The sequence below is a fragment of the Porcisia hertigi genome, chromosome 20 (assembly GCF_017918235.1).
Source record: "Porcisia hertigi strain C119 chromosome 20, whole genome shotgun sequence".
Taxonomy (NCBI): domain Eukaryota; phylum Euglenozoa; class Kinetoplastea; order Trypanosomatida; family Trypanosomatidae; genus Porcisia; species Porcisia hertigi.
The window spans coordinates 739,483-762,314 of record NC_090579.1 but is presented as its reverse complement, the minus strand read 5'-3'; the positions used below and the strand labels follow the sequence as shown (position 1 = coordinate 762,314).

Sequence of the window (22,832 nt, the reverse complement as noted above, 5' to 3'; positions counted from 1 at the left end):
TCACCTTTCCTGTTGCCAGGAATCCTGGATGTCTCGCCTTCATCGCCTTCATCGTTGATGTCCGGATCGACGTTCACTCCATCACCTGGCCATCTTTTCCGTCTGGTCAGGCGTGGCGCTGGATCATCCGAGCGACCTTGATGTGTCTTCCGGCGTCGCACCTCTTGGACGAGGCATCGCATCGGGACGCGTGGCGTGACGCACGCTGTGGCTTTGAGGTCGGGTAATGCGTCATCCCGGCGGGAATGTACACACCCACCGTCGCTTCCGACGCCACTTTTGTGAGGACGTAATAGCTCGGGCAACGCACCCCGTTCATGTCTTCCGGTGCCTCACGGAGTCTCGCTCCGAGGAGAAACCTATAGTTTCTAAACTGGTCAGATAACGCCGACATCGAGGGCCCTCGAACGAGATACAATCCGTCGATCGGAGGGTCCATCGACACCTCATCGGCTCCGTTCTCCTCACGGAAAATCACCTCATTCGGATCGGTCGGTGATGGATCCACGATGTGGATCTTCTTGTGGAGAAGTTTCAGCATCTCTTGAACACTATAGGGTTGCAGCGGTGTCAGTTTGTGTCGCACACGCTGCTGTCCAACGGCTGTGTCGCTCATACCGCGCGCACACCATCGCCGGCTCTCGCCAGAGCCGTCGCAGCCCATAGGTGATCCAAAACAAATTCGTATACCCTCCTGGCGTGTTTGTTTGCCTCTGCGAATGTTTCTTCTATCCACTCGGAGATGCATTTCCTTTGTGGAGGTGGTGGTGATGGATTCGCCGGCACGTTTTCAGCTACACTCACGGTCGCGTTCGCTGGCATACTCCCTGGGATGTTCTCTGGGACAATCCTCTGCTCATTTTCTGATGCTTTTTCGGGAGTTTTCGCCGATGCGCTCTCAGGCTCGTGAGTCACGACTCGTGCTGATGCGCCATCAGCGCTCGTGAGCCACGTCTCGTGCTGATGCGCTGGTTGTTTCATTGACGGGCACGTTGTCCCGTAGTGCTGCAGCGCGTGCGTCGGCACGCGCGATCGCATCAATCAGCAGCATGTCCTCATCATCGGACGAGGGGTCGCTTACCAGTGGGGAATGTGATGTGTTTTCTGTCACCTGAACTGGATCCACGGACATTTGTCTACCACGTTTCTTTGCAGCCTTACGCCTTGAAGCGGAGCATCCATCGAGGACCTGTCCGGACGTTTTCGGGACGACGCCTGCGATGTCGATTTTCTCTCCTGTGGTGTGCGCCTCGTTCGCGCAGCTCGGTCCACGTTCCTCTGCATCCTGGTTTCCTTTTCTTCTGTCTCGAAGATGGTTTTGGAATGCTCTGGACCGCTCGTGTGGTGCGTGTCGTTGGTCGTTTCCGATTCGGCGGAGACTTTTTCGACTGCTTTACACCACCACCTCCGTGGAGAGCGTCGCGTGATCCGGATGATTGGACTGCGTCATCCATTTTTGCACGCTTCCATGGCATCTTCGCGATTTCATCGTAAAAGAAATCTTTCCTAGACACCGGGTGGTTCGTGAGCACCTTCTCATTTTCGTGAGGAAATAATCACGAGGCGGGTGATACTGCGACGCCGCACGCAAAATAGTCGTCGCAAACACCGTGGCAAATCACGACGGTGATCAACCATTAATTGTAAATAATGACTGAAAAATGCCGCGGACATGAACAACCCACAATCATTGCTATAGCGTTCCTGACGTGGCGAAAATTGTTTCACCAAACGCAAAGCTGGCCAAACCTTTTGAGGTTCTCATTGAGTTGTTGCTCCAAAATTGGGGATGGTGCGGAATCATAAAGCGGATAACTGAATGCCTGTTGCATCCTCGTCGTCTTGCTCCGAAATGCCCGCTATCCAATGCTTCACTAATAAAGATTGGAAAATAAACAAAGCCGTGCTCGCGCACCATCTTCGTAAGTTGTTGGGTTTTATCGCGGTCCAAGTACACCATTGTATCCGACGGAACGATGCGTTTTGGTGGGAGGTACTGCTCGTAAATGGCGTCGAGTTCTATGTTTGATGTTTTGCCTTCGAGCATGTCGCCGCCCCACACTTCCTTGCCGAATTCGCGGGCAATATTCGACATATTTTTTGGTGTGTGTGTGGATTCCTCCTTCAAAACGACGGCTGCCGTTCCGTCGCGCATCAGTTTTTTGGATTTTCCTGCGGTTCGCCTCCGCGGTATGTGTGGCCTCTGCCTCCTGCGTTTCCGTTGCCGTAGCCGCCTCGCCTGCTACCATTTGAATAATTACGTCCTTGGTAACTCTTGTAATTTGCGGGGCGTCCGAGCGGTATTGAGTGCTTTGGCGCGTTTGCGCGCGCATGCGTTCTTTCATCATCCGAGAAACAAGCTCACGATCATTGGCATTGAGGGTGTCCAACTTTGCGCAAAGAGTGGTGGCGAATTCATCCCAGCTGCTCAAGTCCAACGCTCCAATTGGTGACCCGTCCGTGCCCACAATTTGCGCATACGCAGCTCCACCTTCAAGCGGGTCACATTTATCGTCCTTTGAGTTCCGGAACGTGCTTTTGGGTTTTTGCGTAACCAGCGCCGCCTTCAAATTCCGCCTTTTTAGTCATTACTGCAGCCTGCGCTGTTTCCATAATGTCTCGCGTGAATCTCGCCAGGCGTGGCGTTTGTGGAAGCAATGGCTCGCTGACTTCTTGATAATTTGTCGCCATGTACGCATCTGGGCTCCCATCGCCCTTGCAACACTTGCACGTTGTACCGGAAAAGGCGCGTCGGCTTGGGCTCTTCGAGAAACACATCGAGCCATAACGCGATCCGCTCCCTATCGCTCACTCTTTCAGCTCCGGCCCGGATAGGCCGAGCAGGATTACCGCCGACGCCGCCACGACTGGTGTCACCTGTGATGCTTCGATTGCCGTTTCCAGTTTTTCCAGGGCCCCTTCTAACGGGTCTCCTGTTGTTTGGCGTAGGCTCCGGAGCGCCTCGACAGCCTGTTTGTCTGCATTTTCCGTGTTCATGCATTCGCGGAGCCGTGTGTCCGCGTAGATGGTTTGCGCTTCCATCATGTTGTGTTGAATCCTCGCGTCACCGTCCAACGGCAACCGTTCGGTCCCTTTCCTTGTCCTTTTCAAGACCCTCAGCCAGGCGCACAAGCTCTTCGTGATACTTCTCCGCTGAAATGATCCCTTGTTTGCGGACGACCTCTCCACGTCTTCGCTCTAGTCGACGTGCTTGGGTTGTTCAAAAAGAAACTGACGTCCACATCGCCCTCCTCGGTGGAAAGCGAAGCGATATCCGTCTTGTTGCTCATTGTTAAGCGCGAATGTTGTGAAGTACAATCGTCTTTTTGTGACGTGGCGGAACTTCTTGAACGGCTAGATGACGAGAAGCTGCGGATCTGCCTGGGCGCGTGCGTACGGTATTTTTGTGCAAAATGTGTTTTTGTTTTCGTTTTTGCGTCAGAGACCGCATTAAACCCACTTAGATTACTTACTGGATTTGTATCCAATTCCATAAGAGACAGAAGTAGAAGGAGAGAGAACGAATAATCATTCGGTAAAGAGATAACAAACATACACGCATGTGACATCACATTTGTAGAAAACCACTTCAAGAGCATATCGGCACACAAGGTGCACTGGACCAAACCGTCCTGGGTACACCCGGGTCCGGGGTACCAAAATACATTCGGACCAGACATCTCGGACGAAAACCCGACATGCATTCTTCAGAAATCCCCGCACCACACACTGCATAGCAGTGAATGTGCGTCACTCACTCGGAAAGCCGGCCGACCACATGGTACCCGACCCCTCGCTCGGACCCCCGTGCCGAGCTTAAAGCCCATTTCAATCCATCCAGAAAATCATGTACCATCTCGATTGCCTCCGTCGAAAAGACTTCGCCAATGAAACCCTAACCCTAACCTAACCCAACCCAACCCTAACCCTAACCCTAAGCTACCGACCTGTGTGAGATGTGTCGCGAAAGTAAGACGCCGAGGGGAAGTGAGGAGGCGTGGCCTGAGGTGGGGCAAGTCATGGCATGATTCTTCGCGACCCCGATGGAAGCGGCAAGGCAGGCACGCGACTACAGCCGCGTGGCCGCGTAACTGGGGTTCCGTTCGTCCACCCTTCGCGTCCAGTCGCGTGTGGGACACGTCACGTCGTCTACATCTCTGTTGTGTGTTTTTCTGTGGCTTGGCACCGGTACCGGGGAAGCCCCCAGCACCGAGTGCCCCTTCATTTGTGCCAAAGGTGTGCATGCCAAACGGACATGCAAGAACAACGGATCACGAAAGAAAATCTGAAAACATATGAAACTACAAAGGCAAATCAGCTCCGACTGAACAAACGGTGGTGCCCGAGGGAAAAAGGGAAGAAGCCGAGGCGAAACGAGCACTCGTGTTGTCAGTGGGCAAAAAGATGAAGACAAGAGAATCTACTAAACTAGAGAAATCGAACAAATCAAAGAGTGACAGAAAACAAAGAAAAGATACTGGGTGGATGACAAACGCCCCGCCGGCGTTCGTCAGAGGGTTATGGCGAACACAGCGTGAATCCAAGCTGTGTTAAGAGAAAACTGAAAACAAGAGAATCTTTAGAGGAATCAATCATAAACGTTAGAGATAGTTTTTCCATTTTTGAGGTCATCCTGGCCACCATTTCTTCACCCAGCGATGCCCAGCCACTAACTATTGAAGGGAAGAAAAATGCTGAAAAGTAAAGAATCTGAAAGGGATGTCATTACGGAGGGAACAAATCAATCAACGGTTCCCCTTTGTTAAAGCCCACGGGGTGTTGAAACGCCATTGGCATATGAGGGTGGATAGCTTTCCGCCACGATCCTACCATCTCGGAAGCGCACCCTTTCAACTCAGACCCGCGCCCTCTTTCTTGGACAGACCCGGGCGCGGGGGAAAAAGAGAGCTGGTCGAAACCCCCCTCGGGCACATGTAAAAACACGGAATAAAATCACACTCGCGTGGCATTCTTGACCACCTTGAAAACAAACTGGTTTGCTGATCTGCCATCGTGTGGCATAGAACAGCTTAAACTGAATCAACATTTCTTTAAGAAAAACCACTTCACCGTGGACCAGACACCGTCAGGAGTTCCAGTTCTCAGGGTTGGGTGGGTGGGCGTTTTTGCGTCAGAGACCGCATTAAACCCACTTAGATTACTTACTGGATTTGTATCCAATTCCATAAGAGACAGAAGTAGAAGGAGAGAGAACGAATAATCATTCGGTAAAGAGATAACAAACATACACGCATGTGACATCACATTTGTAGAAAACCACTTCAAGAGCATATCGGCACACAAGGTGCACTGGACCAAACCGTCCTGGGTACACCCGGGTCCGGGGTACCAAAATACATTCGGACCAGACATCTCGGACGAAAACCCGGACATGCATTCTTCAGAAATCCCCGCACCACACACTGCATAGCAGTGAATGTGCGTCACTCACTCGGAAAGCCGGCCGACCACATGGTACCCGACCCCTCGCTCGGACCCCCCGTGCCGAGCTTAAAGCCCATTTCAATCCATCCAGAAAATCATGTACCATTCGATTGCCTCCGTCGAAAAGACTTCGCCAATGAAATGCTACCGACCTGTGTGAGATGTGTCGCGAAAGAAAGAGGCCGAGGGGAAGTGGAGGGAGGCGTGGCCTGAGGTGGGGCAAGTCATGGCATGATTCTTCGCGACCCCGATGGGAAGCGGCAAGGCAGGCACGCGACTACAGCCGCGTGGCCGCGTAACTGGGGTTCCGTTCGTCCACCCTTCGCGTCCAGTCGCGTGTGGGACACGTCACGTCGTCTACATCTCTGTTGTGTGTTTTTTCTTGTGGCTTGGCACCGGCACCGGGAAGCCCCCATAGCGCGCGGTTAGCCAGAAACCACTCTTGCATCTTTTTCTTCCTTCGAAGTTCTTCATCTCATGGTGTGCGTGTGTGTGTGTGCGGGGTTGGTCGTCACACTTCTCCGCCCTCCTCGCGGGGCTGCTCTTCGCATAGCGGGCACCACGTTTGGCGGAGAAACGGCACACCGATGGGAGCTACACGTTCCACCTCCAGCGATCCCGTCGCGTCCACCCCAAAGTGGCGCGAGTAGGCGTCAGCCGGATTCTGCGCACCCTCGACGTAGAAAAACACTACGTCGATGCCTCTGTCACACCAGAGGTCATATGTGTACTGAAAAGTTTGTTCAGTGCATAGCCTCTGCCGATGCCACCGAAACCGTTCAGGTGCTTTTGCGCAATCACAATCGCCCGGTGATCCGTTGCCAGCGCGATGCGTGCACCATCTGGAACGCGATGGTGTTCCACAATGTGTCGCAGCATCAGTTGCGCGGCGCGAGGTTCCGCATGTGCCGAGTACCTCGCCTGGAACCGGTCCGTCTCGAGGTCCGGATCTCCTAGTTTGCCGTCCGGATTCCTATGGCATTGTTGCTGGTATTTTCGCAGTTTTTCCAGCACGCGGGTCGCCTCGCCGTCCTCACCGCAGAGCTGCTGCTCCAGGTCCTCGGTCCAACGTTGTCGATACGTCCACACTCCCGTGGCGCCGGCCTCGCGCAGGTGAAGGACCGCACCCCAGCCTTCCAGCGACGCGTCGGTGAAACACACCGCGTCGTAGGCCGCCTCGTCACAGGGACGGGTGACGTTCATCCGATATTCTCCACCACTGGTTGTGCACAAGTGCTCCGCCAATCTCCTGGAGTGTGCGCGAAACCGCCGAGTCAATGTATGGCACTGGGTCGTCCCAGTCGAAGCCCCGGAACGTCAGACGGAATATGCCGCGGTAGGTTCTCAAGAGCTTGAAGGCGCGAGCCGGGTTCACCTGGGTGGTGTGGAGCGCGAAAATATCAGCGAGATCAGCGACGCCAAACTGCGAATCGTGTGAAGTTTTCCGCAGCGCAATCTGCATCTTCGCCACGGTCTTGACCGAGTTCCGAATCAGACGTTCATGTCCGTTCCACGTGCATCCTCACCGACGAACACCGTATTGGCACCTGCCATCTGCAAGATCGTCTCGTCGGACATCACCTCCAACTCGTCGCGGTTTGGTGATGTCATGAGGTTTGCCGCCTTGATGCGCGCCACGACCGCGCGCACCGCCATCAGGAACTCACGTTCCTGACCCTCCTTCGCTGCGATCAGCAATGTTGTCGATGAGGGTGGTGATGGTGACTGGCGTGTCGATGTCGACGATCGTCCAGGTCACGGCCTGACCCACGGCAACGCTCCATCGCGCACCGGTCGGAAGCGTCCGCAGACGGCAGCGCGTCCGTCACGTCGTGCTCGAAACACCGAACTTGTTGAGGAGTGTCGCCGCGATCGGGATAGCGTCGTAATAAGCTTCGAAATCGATCTGCAGCATGTAGCGGGCGTATCGCAACCGCTGCCGCCTTCCGAGGCGGGTGTCGTAGTGGACGCGTGGCAACGATGTGTCGGGATCACCCGGTTCAGCAGCGGCTCCGTGATGAGGCGCCGTCTGCCCTTCAACTCGGGCACCGTGAACACGTTCACGCCATGCACTCCCTCAGGCGTTGCGCCTGGGTACCCACCTCGTTGGCAGGACACCGGCTCGAATTTTCCCATGTCGACTGCCTGGCGGATCTCGTCCGCTGTCAGGGCGCATTTTTTGATGGTCCGCGAGGTCCGCAATCCGTCATAGAAGCAGGGATCCAGGAAGCACTGGATCCGGCGAAGAAAACGCTTTGTGGAGGCGCGTTTTGTCGGCATCGTCAGCCACCGCCTCCATGTCCAGCGGCGTGTTTTGTTTCAGGCGCAGCGGCCAGCGCTTTACCAGCGCCGGCCTTTCCGCCATCACTCGGACGAACCCGGACATGCGATCCACCATGTCCGACACCTCTTGCGGTGCAATCGCGAGGTTCGCACATGACGATTCCTGGGAGCGGAAACGAAACACCGAAGTCGCCGCTTCTAGCGGGTCTGGGAACAACGCTCTTCCTGCGTTTTCCCTTGCGGTCTCGGCCTCCACCGCGCGCCGCTGGCCATACCCGCGTAGCGCAGCAGCGTGGCTTGTTTGGCGTGGCCTGATATCGTCATCAAGTCCTTCAGCGGGACACCCGCTTCCGCCATGCAGCGGATGCGCCTTTTCGAATCGAGGGCAGCTGTGCGCCTCGCATCTCTGTCCGCACCTCGTGTGCGATCCGCGACCTCAGCTCCTCCGAGTGAGGCGCGAACAACTCCTCTGATGGTTTCCGTTTTGCCATCATCTCTTGCAGCGTGGCTGCGCGGTCTCTGGTCAGCATCGACGGCACAGGGTATGGACCCTCGTCTTGGCACCTTTTCCTTTGCGTATCGTCAGGGTGATTCGCACGCCACGCGCTCCTCCTCTGCGATGGTGGTCGCTCTTCTCCTGCTGTGGTGGTCCGGCTCCGCCGCGGGTGTCGGAAACACCGTCACGTCCTTCACACGCAGCGTGGATATGTCGCACCTCGCGCCGCGAATCCCCACATCATCGCCAAGAAAAGTGCAGCCCGAGGATGGCTTCTAGGCGAAGTCGGTCGAGGATTTTCTCGACCTGCGTACGCGATACGAAAGCGAGGCGCGTCTGGCACCGACTCCTTCATGAAGCGCTGCGCCGTGCCAAAAGCGCTTCGCCATTCCGGGTCGTCCTGGAGGCGAATGCCTCGCGACTGGGTGGACTAGAGCGGCTAGGTCGCGCAGCGCACCCGCTACTCCCGCAAACGCCTTCGCTGTCGTTGCCCACTCCATTTGCGTGCCCGGGCGGTCGACAGGATCAGGTCGATACACGCCGACGGAAGACGCATGAGCATCTGCTCTGAATTCATACATTTTATGCGCGTCAGCCATCGTAGATGGTGTGCGCGCGTGTCCGGCCTCACAAGACTCCATGCCAGCTGTGATGACGTGTGGCGGTTTCTGCGCTGAAGAGGACCAGCTTCTCGGGCAGGCCTCTGCTTCCTCTGCTTGCGAAAGAGGCCTGCCCTGCATGTTTAAAGGGTTTGAACGGATATCCTCGAGTGCTCGTTTCGCCTCCTCCGATGCGCCATGCGTCGACATCGGCGCATCCATCACCTTTCCTGTTGCCAGGAATCCTGGATGTCTCGCCTTCATCGCCTTCATCGTTGATGTCCGGATCGACGTTCACTCCATCACCTGGCCATCTTTTCCGTCTGGTCAGGCGTGGCGCTGGATCATCCGAGCGACCTTGATGTGTCTTCCGGCGTCGCACCTCTTGGACGAGGCACGTATCGGGACGCGTGGCGTGACGCACGCTGTGGCTTTGAGGTCGGGTAATGCGTCATCCCGGCGGGAATGTACACACCCACCGTCGCTTCCGACGCCACTTTTGTGAGGACGTAATAGCTCGGGTATCGCACCCCGTTCATGTCTTCCGGTGCCTCACGGAGTCTGCCTGAGGACGAAACTCATAGTTTCTAAACTGGTCAGATAACGCCGACATCGAGGGCCCTCGAACGAGATACTACCCGTCGATCGGAGGGTCCATCGACACCTCATCGGCTCCGTTCTCTCACGGAAAATCACCTCATTCGGATCGGTCGGTGATGGATCCACGATGTGGATCTTCTTGTGGAGAAGTTTCAGCATCTCTTGAACACTATGCGGTTGCAGCGGTGTCAGTTTGTGTCGCACACGCTGCTGTCCAACGGCTGTGTCGCTCATACCGCGCGCGACACCATCGCCGGCTCTCGCCAGAGCCGTCGCAGCCCATAGGTGATCCAAAACAAATTCGTATACCCTCCTGGCGTGTTTGTTTGCCTCTGCGAATGTTTCTTCTATCCACTCGGAGATGCATTTCCTTTGTGGAGGTGGTGGTGATGGATTCGCCGGCACGTTTTCAGCTACACTCACGGTCGCGTTCGCTGGCATACCCCTGGGATGTTCTCTGGGACAATCCTCTGCTCATTTTCTGATGCTTTTTCGGGAGTTTTCGCCGATGCGCTCTCAGGCTCGTGAGTCACGACTCGTGCTGATGCGCCAACCGCGCTCGTGAGCCACGTCTCGTGCTGATGCGCTGGTTGTTTCATTGACGGGCACGTTGTCCTGTAGTGCTGCGCGCGTGCGTCGGCACGCGCGATCGCATCAATCAGCAGCATGTCCTCATCATCGGACGAGTGGGTCGCTTACCAGTGGGGAATGTGATGTGTTTTCTGTCACCTGAACTGGATCCACCGACACTTGTCTACCACGTTTCTTTGCAGCCTTACGCCTTGGAAGCGGAGCATCCATCGAGGACCTGTCCGGACGTTTTCGGGACGACGCCTGCGATGTCGATTTTCTCTCCTGTGGTGTGCGCCTCGTTCGCGCAGCTCGGTCCACGTTCCTCTGCATCCTGGTTTCCCTTTTCTTCTGTCTCGAAGATGGTTTGGAATGCTCTGGACCGCTCGTGTGGTGCGTGTCGTTGGTCGTTTCCGATTCGGCGGAGACTTTTTCGACTGCTTTACACCACCACCTCCGTGGAGAGCGTCGCGTGATCCGGATGATTGGACTGCGTCATCCATTTTTGCACGCTTCCATGGCATCTTCGCGATTTCATCGTAAAAGAAATCTTTCCTAGACACCGGGTGGTTCGTGAGCACCTTTCTCATTCGTGAGGAAACAATCACGAGGCGGGTGATACTGCGACGCCGCATACAAATAGTCGTCGCAAACACCGTGGCAAATCACGACGGTGATCAACCATTAATTGTAAATAATGACTGAAAAATGCCGCGGACATGAACAACCCACAATCATTGCTATAGCGTTCCTGACGTGGCGAAAATTGTTTCACCAAACGCAAAGCTGGCCAAACCTTTTTGAGGTTCTCATTGAGTTGTTGCTCCAAAATTGGGGATGGTGCGGAATCATAAAGGGATAACTGAATGCCTGTTGCATCCTCGTCGTCTTGCTCCAAAAATGCCCGCTATCCAATGCTTCATAATAAAGATTGGAAAATAAACAAAGCCGTGCTCGCGCACCATCTTCGTAAGTTGTTGGGTTTTATCGCGGTCCAAGTACACCATTGTATCCGACGGAACGATGCGTTTTGGTGGGAGGTACTGCTCGTAAATGGCGTCGAGTTCTCATGTTTGATGTTTTGCCTTCGAGCATGTCGCCGCCCACACCTCCTTGCCGAATTCGCGGGCAATATTCGACATATTTTTGGTGTGTGTGTGGATTCCTCCTTCAAAACGACGGCTGCCGTTCCGTCGCGCATCAGTTTTTGGATTTTCCTGCGGTTCGCCTCCTCGGTACGTGTGGCCTCTGCCTCCTGCGCCGCCGTTGCCGTAGCCGTTTCGCCTGCCACCGTTTGCATAAGTTCGTCCTTGGTAACTCTTTTGGTTTGTTTGGCGCGTTTGCGTGCGCATGCGTTCGTTCAATATCCGGGAAGCAAGCTCACGATCATTGGCGTTGAGGGCGTCCAACTTTGCGTTAAGCGTAGCGGCGAATTCTTCCCAGCTGCTCAAGTCCAAAGCTCCAGTTTGTGATCCGTCCGGGCCCAAAATGGTGCGTATTGCGCCCCGCCCTCGACAGGTCGTGTTTGTCATCTTTTGCCCGCCTGAACAATCTTTGCGATTTCTTTTCATGGCCGCCACCTCCCTGGATATTTGTCGCTGTGTTATCCGCCTCTTTCCGCGCCTCCTCTAGCGCAATCCGGTTGAAACGCGCCAACCGAGCCGTCTCGGGAAGTAGAGGGGTGTCCACTTCTGAGCTACTTCGCGCCACTCCATGTTGTCACCTTCAAGCGCGCTGGTAATAAACGTGTTGTAACGATATAAACGCGACGTGCTTGGCTCATGCACAAAAATTCGTACCAAAGAGTGATCCGCTCTGCAAGGCTCATCTCCTGAGCCCCAGCGCCCCGCAAGGCCGAGCAGGATTACCGCGGATGCTGCCATGATCGGTGTGAGAAGTTTTGCTTCGATGGACGCCTCTAACCTTGCCTGTAGTCCTTCCATTGGGTCCGCTACCTCGCTCAAACGCTGCAAGAGTCTCTTGTTTCTATCCTCCGCAGCATACGATCACTTTCGCATTTCCTTATCGGAAAATAACGATTGCGCGTGCATCATTTCCTCTGGACGTTGCGCGGGTGTTCCTCAAAGGTCGCCCTGCTGTCATATGATCTGGCAGATGCTGACCCGTCCCCTTTGCCTTCGAGCAAGCCGGTGGCCATACCCATGCACAACTCGATAAATTGGTTGTGATCAATGCTTCCTCCGAGGTACATCTTTTTTATCGTTGAGGCTGAGGTTCGGGTTTCGGGATTTGCAAAATAGACTTTCATTTTTTCATCAAGCTCCTCCTCTGTAAGTCGTCTGGTTGGCTCCATTGTTGCGTTGATGTTTGATGAGTCGTCTGATAAATTGTCTGATAAATCGTCTGGTAGATTCCCTGATAAACGGCGTCTGTTTAAACTTTGTTGGCGTAACTGAGCGTGCTTCAATTTTTGTGTAAGAATTCGCGTTTTTGCGCCAGAGACCGCATTAAACCCACTTAGATTACTTACTGGATTTGTATCCAATTCCATAAGAGACAGAAGTAGAAGGAGAGAGAACGAATAATCATTCGGTAAAGAGATAACAAACATACACGCATGTGACATCACATTTGTCGAAAACCACTTCAGGAGCATATCGGCACACAAGGTGCACTGGACCAAACCGTCCCGGGCACACCCGGGTCCGGGGTACCAAAATACATTCGGACCAGACATCTCGGACGAAAACCCGGACATGCATTCTTCAGAAATCCCCCGCACCACACACTGCATAGCAGTGAATGTGCGTCACTCACTCGGAAAGCCGGCCGACCACATGGTACCCGACCCCTCGCTCGGACCCCCCCCCCGTGCCGAGCTTAAAGCCCATTTCAATCCATCCAGAAAATCATGCATTATCTGATTGCTCTGTCGAAAAGACTTCGCTAATGAACCACCTGAATTCTGACTCTAATCTAACTTGACTTTAATTTAACCTAATTCTAATTTTACCTAATTTAATTTAATTTTAACTTAATTTCTAATTTAACTCAATTTAATTTAATTTTAAACCTTAATTTAATCTAATTTCAATTTAATTTAATCCCATTTACCTAATTTTAATTTTAATTTTAATTTCTACCTAATTAATTTAATTTGACCTGACTTAATTTGACCCTATTCTAATTTTAATTTAATTTAATTGATCTAATTTAATTTCAATTTAATTTAATTTTAATTTTAAACTTCAACTTAATTTTAATTTAATTTAATTAACTTTAATTTTAATTCTAATTCTAATTTTAATTTAATTTGACCTTAATTTAATTTAATTTCAACTAATTTCACCTAACTACTACTTCTAATTTAATTTTAATCTAATTTACTTTAATTTAATTTAATTTCAATTTCTACCTAACTTCAATTTCACTTAATTTTAATTTACCTAATTTAATTTCAATTCTAATTTCACCTAATTTAATTTAATTTTAATTTGACTTAATTCTAACTTAATTTAATTTTAATTTAATTTTAATTCTAATTTGACTCTAATTTGACTATAATTTAACTTCAATTTTAATTTAACTAATTCTAACTTTCAATTTTAATTTAACTTAATTTGACTTACTCTAACTTTAATTTTAATTTAATTCTAATTTAATTTAATTTAATTTTAATTTAATTTAACTTAACTTAACTTTAATTTTAATTTTAATTTTAATTTTAATTTGACCTAATTTTAATTCTAATTTAACTTAACTTAATTTAATCTTAACTTCCAACCTTAACTCTAACTTAATGCTACCGACCTGTGTGAGATGTGTCGCGAAAGAAAGAGGCCGAGGGGAAGTGAGGGAGGCGTGGCCTGAGGTGGGGCAGGTCATGGCATGATTCTTCGCGACCCCGATGGGAAGCGGCAAGGCAGGCACGCGACTACAGCCGCGTGGCCGCGTAACTGGGGTTCCGTTCGTCCACCCTTCGCGTCCAGTCGCGTGTGGGACACGTCACGTCGTCTACATCTCTGTTGTGTGTTTTTTCTTGTGGCTTGGCACCGGTACCGGGGAAGCCCCCAGCACCGAGTGCCCCTTCATTTGTGCCAAAGGTGTGCATGCCAAACGGACATGCAAGAACAACGGATCACGGAAGAGAATCTAAAAACATATGAAACTACAAAGGCAAATCAGCTCCGACTGAACAAACGGTGGTGCCCGAGGGATAAAAAGGAAGAAGCCGAGGCGAAACGAGCACTCGTGTTGTCAGTGGGCAAAAAGATGAAGACAAGAGAATCTACTAAACTAGAGGAATCGAACAAATCAAAGAGTGACAGAAAACAAAGAAAAGATACTGGGTGGATGACAAACGCCCCGCCGGCGTTCGTCACAGGGTTATGGCGACCACAGCGGGAATCCAAGCTGTGTTAAGAGAAAACTGGAAACAAGAGAATCTTTAGAGGAATCAATCATAAACGTTAGAGATAGTTTTTCCATTTTTCAGGTCATCCTGGCTACCATTTCTTCCCCCAGCGACGCCCAGCCATGAACTATTGAAGGGAAGATGGTGCTTGGAAAACTAAAGAACTTGTTAAGAAGAATGACCTTAATGGGATCAACGGTTCCCCTTGTTAAAACCCACGGGGTGGTAAAACGCCCTCGGCATATGAGGGTGGATAGCTTTCCGCCAAGATCCTACCATCTCGGAAGCGCCCCCTTTCAACTCAGACCCGCGCTCTCTTTCTTGGACAGACCCGGGCGCGAGGGAAAAGGAGAGCTGGTCGAAACCCCCCTCGGGCACATGTAAAAACACTGAATGAAATCACACTCGCGTGGTATTCTTGACCACCTTGAAAACAACTGGTTTGCTGATCTGCCATCGTGTGGCCTGGAACAGCTTAAACTGAATCAACATTTCTTAAGAAAAAACCACTTCACCGTGGACCAGACACCGTCAGGAGTTCCGGTTCTCAGGGTTGGGTGGGTGGGCGTTTTTGCGTCAGAGACCGCATTAAACCCACTAAGATTACTTACTGGATTTGCATCCAATTCCAGAAGAGAGAGAAGTAGAAGGAGAGAGAACGAATAATCAGTCGGTAAAGAGACAACAAACACACCTAAATGTGACATCACATTTGTAGAAAACCACTTCAGGAGCATATCGGCATACAAGGTGCACTGGACCAAACCGTTCCGGGTACACCCGGGTCCGGGGTACCAAAATACATTCGGACCAGACATCTCGGACGAAACCCGGACATGCATTCATCAGAAATCCCCCGCACCACACGCTGCATAGCAGTGAATGTGCGTCACTCATTCGGAACGCCGGCCGACCACATGGTACCCGACCCCCTCGCTCGGACCCCCCTCCCGTGTAGAACTTTCAACCCATCCAGAAAATCATGTACCATTCGATTGTCTCCGTCAAAAAGACTTCGTCAATTTAACCCTAACGCAAACCTTTACCGGTGCGAAAATTTCCGATGACATGAACATCTTTCTTCACATATGGGCGCGGGCAAGATTTGAGCGCGAAAAAAGCGCTGCCCTTACGGTGGGCACTAGGAAAAACACCCGAGGAGGGCGCTACGGTCTCACCGCAGGGGGGGGGGGGGGCAGCACCCACCGAAGAACGAATCGGGGTCGCAAAGCGGCAACCCGGTGCCCAACCGCACGAAGCAACCGCAGCCAAGCGCAGGATGCTAGACGACCCGCCGCAGCCCAAGGGGGCCAAAGGGGGAACACCGAGACGCCAAAATCGCACACCCCTATTTTTAGGGGCACGGCAGCCCACGAACCGCCCGACGGGAAACCACGAAGACGCCGCGCCGAGAAGCGCCAATAACCGTCCGAGGGGGGGGGATTCCCCAGGAGGCTTCGAGCCCCCCCTTTACCTGCCCAGCACCTGTCGACTTCGGAAGCTCGCGCGCAACGATTAATTTTTATTCCCCAAAGCAGCCCGCTCCAAAGAATTAGCTGTTTATCTTTTTCAGTAATTCGGTCCCGCGTATCGGAAGGGATTTCCTCGTCTTGAAGAGGCGGCGCAACGGATTGAAGCAACAACGAAAGGAAGAGCACGCCTCGACTCACACGAGCAACGCTGCCACACGACCATTTAACGAACCACTCACCACGAAAAATTCCCCCACAACCGGCGGAAGCTCCACAAGGCGGGGCCTTCCAAGTGGACCTTTCGGATTCGTGGAAAGCCCAAAATCGAGTTTTATGGCAGTCTTGGGAGAAAAAAAGATCAGTAGCACACACGACTCCTTTTCACATTCTTCTCTCGGGACACGTCGGGGGTATCGGACACCTCTAAGTTTTTACGGGAAGGACACGCAGAGTTGAATGCAAATGGAAAAGAAAACGATATAGTAGTGAGGGTTTTAAGTCCCCGAAACACAAACGAGTTGACGTCTAATTGCTGCAAAGATTTGTTTTGCATCCGGTGTTGTCTGAAAAAGACGGATCTGAGCAAAGCGGCGCGGCACAGACCGGCAAAAATGTTGACTCTGCCATAAAAGTGTTTTCAGCTTGGAAGAGCCTTTGAGATGGAGGTTGGCGGGCCGCTAGGCAAAGGAGCGCGGGAGGAGAGTATGCGTTCAAATGGGGTAGGTTCGCGCACTCCTCGTGAGAAAGGGGGTATCAGAAGCTCTGGGGGAGAGGGGGGGTTCCCGATGATGATGCGTTCGGTGTTAACCAGAAGTGATCCCGAGTAGAGCATCAGGAACCGTTTTTCCAACGGTACACATGACGCCGAAAGCGGCCCCTGATCACTTTACTGGTGTCTTCTCTTGTTCCTCTTCTTCTCGTGTTGCAATCTTGCTAAATGAAATGGTCTTTCTATCGCATAGCGCTTTGCTTGTAGCCGTAACACCGGTGCTGGCAGCTCACTTCATCTTTTTTGGAAAATGAAAGTCTACTGCATCTATGATGGGAGGGATGTCAATGGCGCTGTTTCCCAAAGTGTGACAGAGGTCTTCAAGCTAAAGATTGATATTCCAGTCTCGTGGCAAGAAGGGCCTTGTGAACGACTTCTTCATTTTTTCTTGAAGACACTGAAGACGAAGCGTGAAGTCGACTTGGCTGCCGAGGAAGTAGTGATGAAATGTAGCGGTATCTGTCTGAAACCCCAAGACTCTATTGTGAGCTGTATTTCGGACTACAACGACATCTGTTTTCTTCACAGGGCTCCGGAAAAGGCAGAGGAGAAACATGAAGGCGAGCTGCGTTGTACCAATTATGGCTGCAACCAGTACTACAAAGAGGAAGAGAATACAGATAATTCATGCCACTTCCATTCGAAAGGTCCTGTGTTTCACGACTTGGAGAAATACTGGAGGTGCTGTGACGGCAAAAAAGCTGTTGATTGGGAGAGCTTTGAGCAAATTCCAAAGTGCTGTGTAGGGCGCCACAGTACAGAAAAGAAGCCCTTCTCGTTCCCGAAAGAGGAGATGCTGAACGTTCCTCTCACAGCTTCTCAAGCAGTGCAAGCAAGTGAACCAGCCTCAGGCTTACACGATGGAAAGCGCACTACAGGACCTAGAGAGTTTGAGGGGGCAGGCTTTCTGCAGACTGAACCACAGAATATTGTAGATGGCAAAGCCAGGTGTCGAAACTTTGGTTGTACAAAGGAATTTGTTGTCGCTGAGAACTCGGACTCTGTGTGTCGTTACCACAAAGAAGGGCCTGTTTTCTGGGATACATACAAGTACTGGAAGTGCTGTGCGGATAAGAAATGCTTGGAGTTCGATGATTTTGTAAAGATACCCGGGTGTTGTGTGGGAGCGCATAGATTGTGATACTAAGTAAAAAAAAAAAGACATGTCAGTTTTTTAATGAAAAATCATAAGCGGGCCGCGTTGAGTGTTCAGCAGTCCGTGACCTATACGCTTTTTTGGGGGGGTTGTGATGACTAACGAAAAAAGCGCATTTCACGCCGCGGGGGGTACTGCACGAACTACCAATCGAGGGCGTTTCCAACTTGTGATCGGATGGACAGCCGGCTGCAACTCGCTTCAGGTAACTTGTGAAAAGCTATCGCTAAAAAAAAAAGATAGAGTGCGTGAACAAAATGCGTGGCAATCATGGGACCCTCTGACAAGAGGGTATGCTACTATTCAGTGCTTTCCTCCTCTTTTTTCACGTCACACGCAGCCGTCAAGGACCTTTTTCGTCTGTGTGTGACGATCATGTCTTTGTGTGCGCTGAATATTCGTGAACAAGGGGACCATGAGTGTGTTATTCAAAATTAAGGATCCTCTTAGGCCTTCAGTGAATTATCGAATGACCAGTTCACAGACGGGCGAGGGCGGCACGCTTGCTACACTGGACAACATCAAGGAACTTCACAATGTGCCAGCAACCAGCACACGAGGTGTTGTGATGCATATCGGAACTTGACGAAAAAGCGGCCGTACTGCGCAAGGTTTACATACTGTGCAGGTAGCTCGAGGTGTTTCCTTGACACCGTCGCCGGGAAACAGGGATGGTGAGTATCGAATGGACACTGCAGGCGTGCAAGGTGTTGTTGAGAATCAGTGAGAGGCTGTTACTTGATGAAAAGGCGTTTTTTTTTGTGAAACGTATTGATTAGCTGAGAAGTGTGCTTTTTGTGTTATTAAAGACCAAAAGGTCTGTGACGTGGTAAGCAAACGAGACAGGCGAGGTTTCGGTAGCCTTATTTTGTGGTTCCGCACGTCTTTCTTTTCTTTCCAGGTACTACAAGCGCACTTGAGCATATGTGTTCCCGACTCTACACGCAAAGAAAGAGAGAACAGTTAGATCCAGCAAATGTGAAAAATGCTCTGCCGGTGTTTCTCACCAACGATCCGCAGACCACCGACTCCTCACATGAGGGTGTTGGGACGATTTTTATCGGATGCTTTTTCTGTGGGGGAGTTATTGTTTGCTTTCATGTTATTCCTCAATTTTTTTTTCTTTTTGCGCCTGGCGAATACCTGCAGTGGCTCAGCTCATGAATAAATGGAATGCCACCTATGGGGACATGGAAACGATCCTTGCTCTTCACAGAAAGGAGGCACAGGGTAGTTTCGTGAAGCTAGCCCTGGAATCCGGTAGTAATATCCTTGCCGCAACACCCCCTCGTGTAATTTCGAACGGGTATGACCTTTTGTGTGTCTGTGAAGGTCTGTGCTGTTTTTTATACTTCTTAGTCGACCGCAAACTCATTCTGCTAGGTACGTACCTATTTCGGTGCTCTGGAAATACTCAGGTGTTGAGTGTAATAGTTGATGAAGATGTGAAGAATTTCACTGAGTCATACAGGGCACACACGGCAGTAGCCGGTGGCGAGGATATATTACGGTTTTCCGCTGATGGGGAAGTTAACTTTGTCGCGTTTATTGGCGACGCTCTTCTCATTGGCAGCAGTGCTGGGTTTCTTGGAACTCTTTTTGTCAGCTCTGATCGACGGTGTGTGCGGGGAAAGTCGACACGCGTCCAAGAGAGGTGTGGAGTCCACTGGTGCCTTCGCTACGATTCAAAGCAGTGCGTGTGCATATCGTCCGACACTGTGACTGTCGTCTCGATTGTCCCGGAGTCCCGGGATGCAATTTGTTACAGGAGAGACTCCGTACACGATGCAGTCGCGTCTGTGGGTGCATCGCAGACTATGTCAGGTTGCTTCTTTTTAGCTCACAAGAATCTCAGAGCCCTGACAGTACTGCACGGAAGCCCTGACGAAACTCTCCAAAGTGAAACGTTCCCACTCTTCTCAGAGGAATGGGGCAGATGTGTCGACGCAAGGCAAGGCATTCCGAACGTTTACGCTTATGGTTGCAGTGATGCTTGCTTGTTAGCCGTGGTTTATCCTGATGCAGTCTCCTTCACTGCTTGGAATGGCCATGCGCTGGTCTCCACAGCAGTAGTGACGAATGAGCTCACTATTCCTTTTATGCTGGCTTTGTGGAAAAGTACTGCAGAGGGTGCCCGCCTGCTCGTTATGCGATCAGACTCTCGATGCCTCATGTACGATGTTGTGATGAGCAAAAGGTTCTCTGGTATTGAGGAAATAGTAGCGGCTCACCAGGTGACGCTGCCTAGCTATATGGCGTGTCTGATGGGTGGAGGGGATACGGGCGTCCTCCTCTGTTGGCCAAGCGGTACGCTACTCGCCAGCCACACTGCACTACTGCAATGCAGCGCAGACGAAGAAAAGTTCGAGGCTATTGAAGTGCACGGCATTGTCAACTACTCTCCCAACTCGGACTCCGTACTGCTACTTGAGGTGATTCCGATGCGTGGCAGCCACGGCGTGGTATGCCTATACAGCACGGGCGAATGTCGTCTCTCGTTGTACAACAACACTGGCACAATTCTTCTTGCACTCGAGGAGCATCCCTATGACGCAACAAGCTGTCTCGCGTTTGAGGACAGCTCAGGCGGGTATTATTGCGTTCTCGGGTTTAGCGATGGAGACATACGGTTGTTCCTTGGCGCCGAAATGCGTGCAAACATCCGTGCTACACACTGCGGTGCCGTGGACCGTCTACTAAAACTCCCCAAAATGAACGAGGCGGACGAAACGTCGTTTTTGAGCATCTCCACGGTAATGGGCACCGTGTGCTTCCATACGGAGGAGAACGCTTCAGTGTCACGGACGATGTGCTCCCCATCGAAACCCCTCACCGCTTACTTCCTTGATCCTGAGCTGGAGTTTGCGCTTCTTTTTTCAGGGACTGTTGCAAATCTCTGGCACATCCCAACAGGTCTTCTCGAGCGGGTATTGCGATCGCCGCAGGAGCAACTGGATCCGCGACTGGTGAACCTCCTCGAACCCTACTGGGCATCCCCGACGTGTACGGCTAGGTTCCGGTTTTTAGGACAGGCGCACTACGCAATTTGCACCAATGTGGACTCACTCGTCAGCGGCTTGATCTCAACACAAGAATCTTCGCATCGTCTGACCTCGGAGTATAGCTGTGCTCTGGGGCTGCTTCTACATTTTCTCGGTGAGACCTGTCCTGCTTCGATTACCAGAGGAGATGATCTTTGGGAGGCGCTCGATGACTTGGGCTTAGTAGCGGCTGGAGTGCAGACTCAGGAATGTGTTTGGTCCGCAATCCTGCTGCTTTGCGGACTGTTAAGTCACACATCCGACGGAATCTGCGGTGCTGAAATCTACTGCCTAATCGAGTCGCTTAGTGATAAGCTCGCCTGCAGTGTGGCTCCAGATCTTCACCGACAAGTCGACGTCATGCAATTGTTTCTCTCTCGCTTCTATACTTTACAGCGTTCCACACCAGCGGCATTCCGTCACGCGCTTCGCCTTCTGGTGACTAAGATGCCTGCGTCCAGGCTCGCTGATGTCGTGAACCTACTGCAGTCACGTGAGTTGGCCGCGCAATCGCGCCAAGCACGTGAGGGCGAAATCCCCGGTGCACCATCGCATGCTTATAGCGAAAACCTACTGGCGTCCCTTCTAATCGTGTCAAGCCTAGCCTCCCAGCGCGGTGACTTCAGTCTACAATCAGACACAGGGCTTTGCAGCTTCCTACATAATCGCATTGTTGAGGTTCAGCACGGCGTCACAGTGGCCATCGAGGACGATGACAACTTGTTGCGCTGGTCTGCAGCCCTCCTGGGTTCAGTGGAGAGCTACCCCATTGTATGTGTCTTGGATGAGAAGAACCTCTTCAGTGGCTTAATGAAGGCTCTCGTGAAGAAGGCCTTTGGTGCAAGAGGCGGGGAGGCCCATCAGGTGACACTGGAAGCTCTTCAGCGACTGATAGCGCAGGACCCGCAGGACTTTCTGTGCAACTATATCGTAGAGGACTTTCATCTCAACGTGGCGTACCGACCGTACATTATCGTCTTTCTTGCACATTTTGTGAAGAGCTTTCCATACGAGGCCTACTCCGTGTTTAGCACAATCGCGGACATATTTGTGAGCGGCCTGACAAACCTTGGCTCCGGAAACAAGAGTGCTGCTTCAATTTACCACGTAGCTGTAAAGCAGTTGCTACGTGTTGCGAACACGTATTTGCCCAACGTATCACTACAGCAAAGTCTCCGGCACCTCGCTGTCGGCGGAGGTGACGGCAAAGTAATGGTATACAGCGTGGAAGGAGCCTCGATTGTGACTGCTTTCAAGGCCCATTCGGCTCCAGTTTTAGGGGTTGCGTATAGCAGCAATATAACGACCCTTGATATCGCTACCGTCTCCGAGGCCCTGGACAAGATTAAAGTATGGCGATCGCCAGGCCAACCGTCCGATATTGCCACCTTCTTTCGTGGGAGCGGCGCCACGAATTTCAAGCTTGTAACCTCCATGGATCTTCCGCTCATCGACCTGCGTGGGGAAGGCATGTCGCTGCTCATCAAGTTGTTTCAGCTGCACTGGCTTTCACCGCAATGTGTCGAATTTTCTTCTCCTTGGCACGGTAGGGTGCTAGTGTCGCTGCCGTAAGCTTACATCACTCCTCTCCTAGCGTGTGGGCGCTCGGTTCGATAGTGATACAAGCTGGGCTATGGGAAAAAAAATGAGCTGTCATGAATGGAAAATGAGTGAGAGGGGAGAGAGAAGCAACCATTAAAAACTGTTTAGGCCTGTAGTGCAGGTGGGGCAAGTGTTTGGCGTGATGGCTCTTGCAGCGTCACGGATGTGTCCATGTCTGGGTGCTATCCTAAGGGGACGGGAGTGAAGCAGGATAATGCGCCATTCACTCGCGATGCCTGGGGGACAAAGAAAAAAACATGCAGTGCTTTGTCTAAGCACGGCCGTCACATTGGAGATAATTGTACGTGCACTTCCTGTCTTCATTCCTTTTCTTTTCAGGTCTTTGATTGATAACTGGCTGCTTATTGCCGAGAACAGGGTGCCTAACGCTGATTCTGGAGGAAACCCTTCACGCCTCTACAGG

At 51.7% G+C, this 22,832-nt stretch overlaps 3 protein-coding genes across 3 annotated transcripts; 2 read left to right on the top strand and 1 right to left on the bottom strand.

Moving 5' to 3' along the window:
* Nucleotides 1–12,043: 12,043 nt before the first annotated feature.
* Nucleotides 12,044–12,262, bottom strand: JKF63_06039 (uncharacterized protein; the record flags this gene model as incomplete). The annotated part of the gene is made up of 1 exon (XM_067901992.1): nt 12,044–12,262. The coding sequence occupies one exon, from the start codon at nt 12,260–12,262 to the stop codon at nt 12,044–12,046; it is 219 nt and encodes a 72-aa protein (XP_067757698.1).
* Nucleotides 12,263–16,859: 4,597 nt separating this feature from the next.
* Nucleotides 16,860–17,750, top strand: JKF63_06038 (uncharacterized protein; the record flags this gene model as incomplete). The annotated part of the gene is made up of 1 exon (XM_067901991.1): nt 16,860–17,750. The coding sequence occupies one exon, from the start codon at nt 16,860–16,862 to the stop codon at nt 17,748–17,750; it is 891 nt and encodes a 296-aa protein (XP_067757697.1).
* A 1,205-nt stretch (nt 17,751–18,955) lies between these two features.
* Nucleotides 18,956–22,378, top strand: JKF63_06037 (uncharacterized protein; the record flags this gene model as incomplete). The annotated part of the gene is made up of 1 exon (XM_067901990.1): nt 18,956–22,378. One exon carries the CDS (start codon nt 18,956–18,958, stop codon nt 22,376–22,378), a length of 3,423 nt encoding a protein of 1,140 aa, XP_067757696.1.
* Between the last annotated feature and the right edge of the window lie 454 nt (nt 22,379–22,832).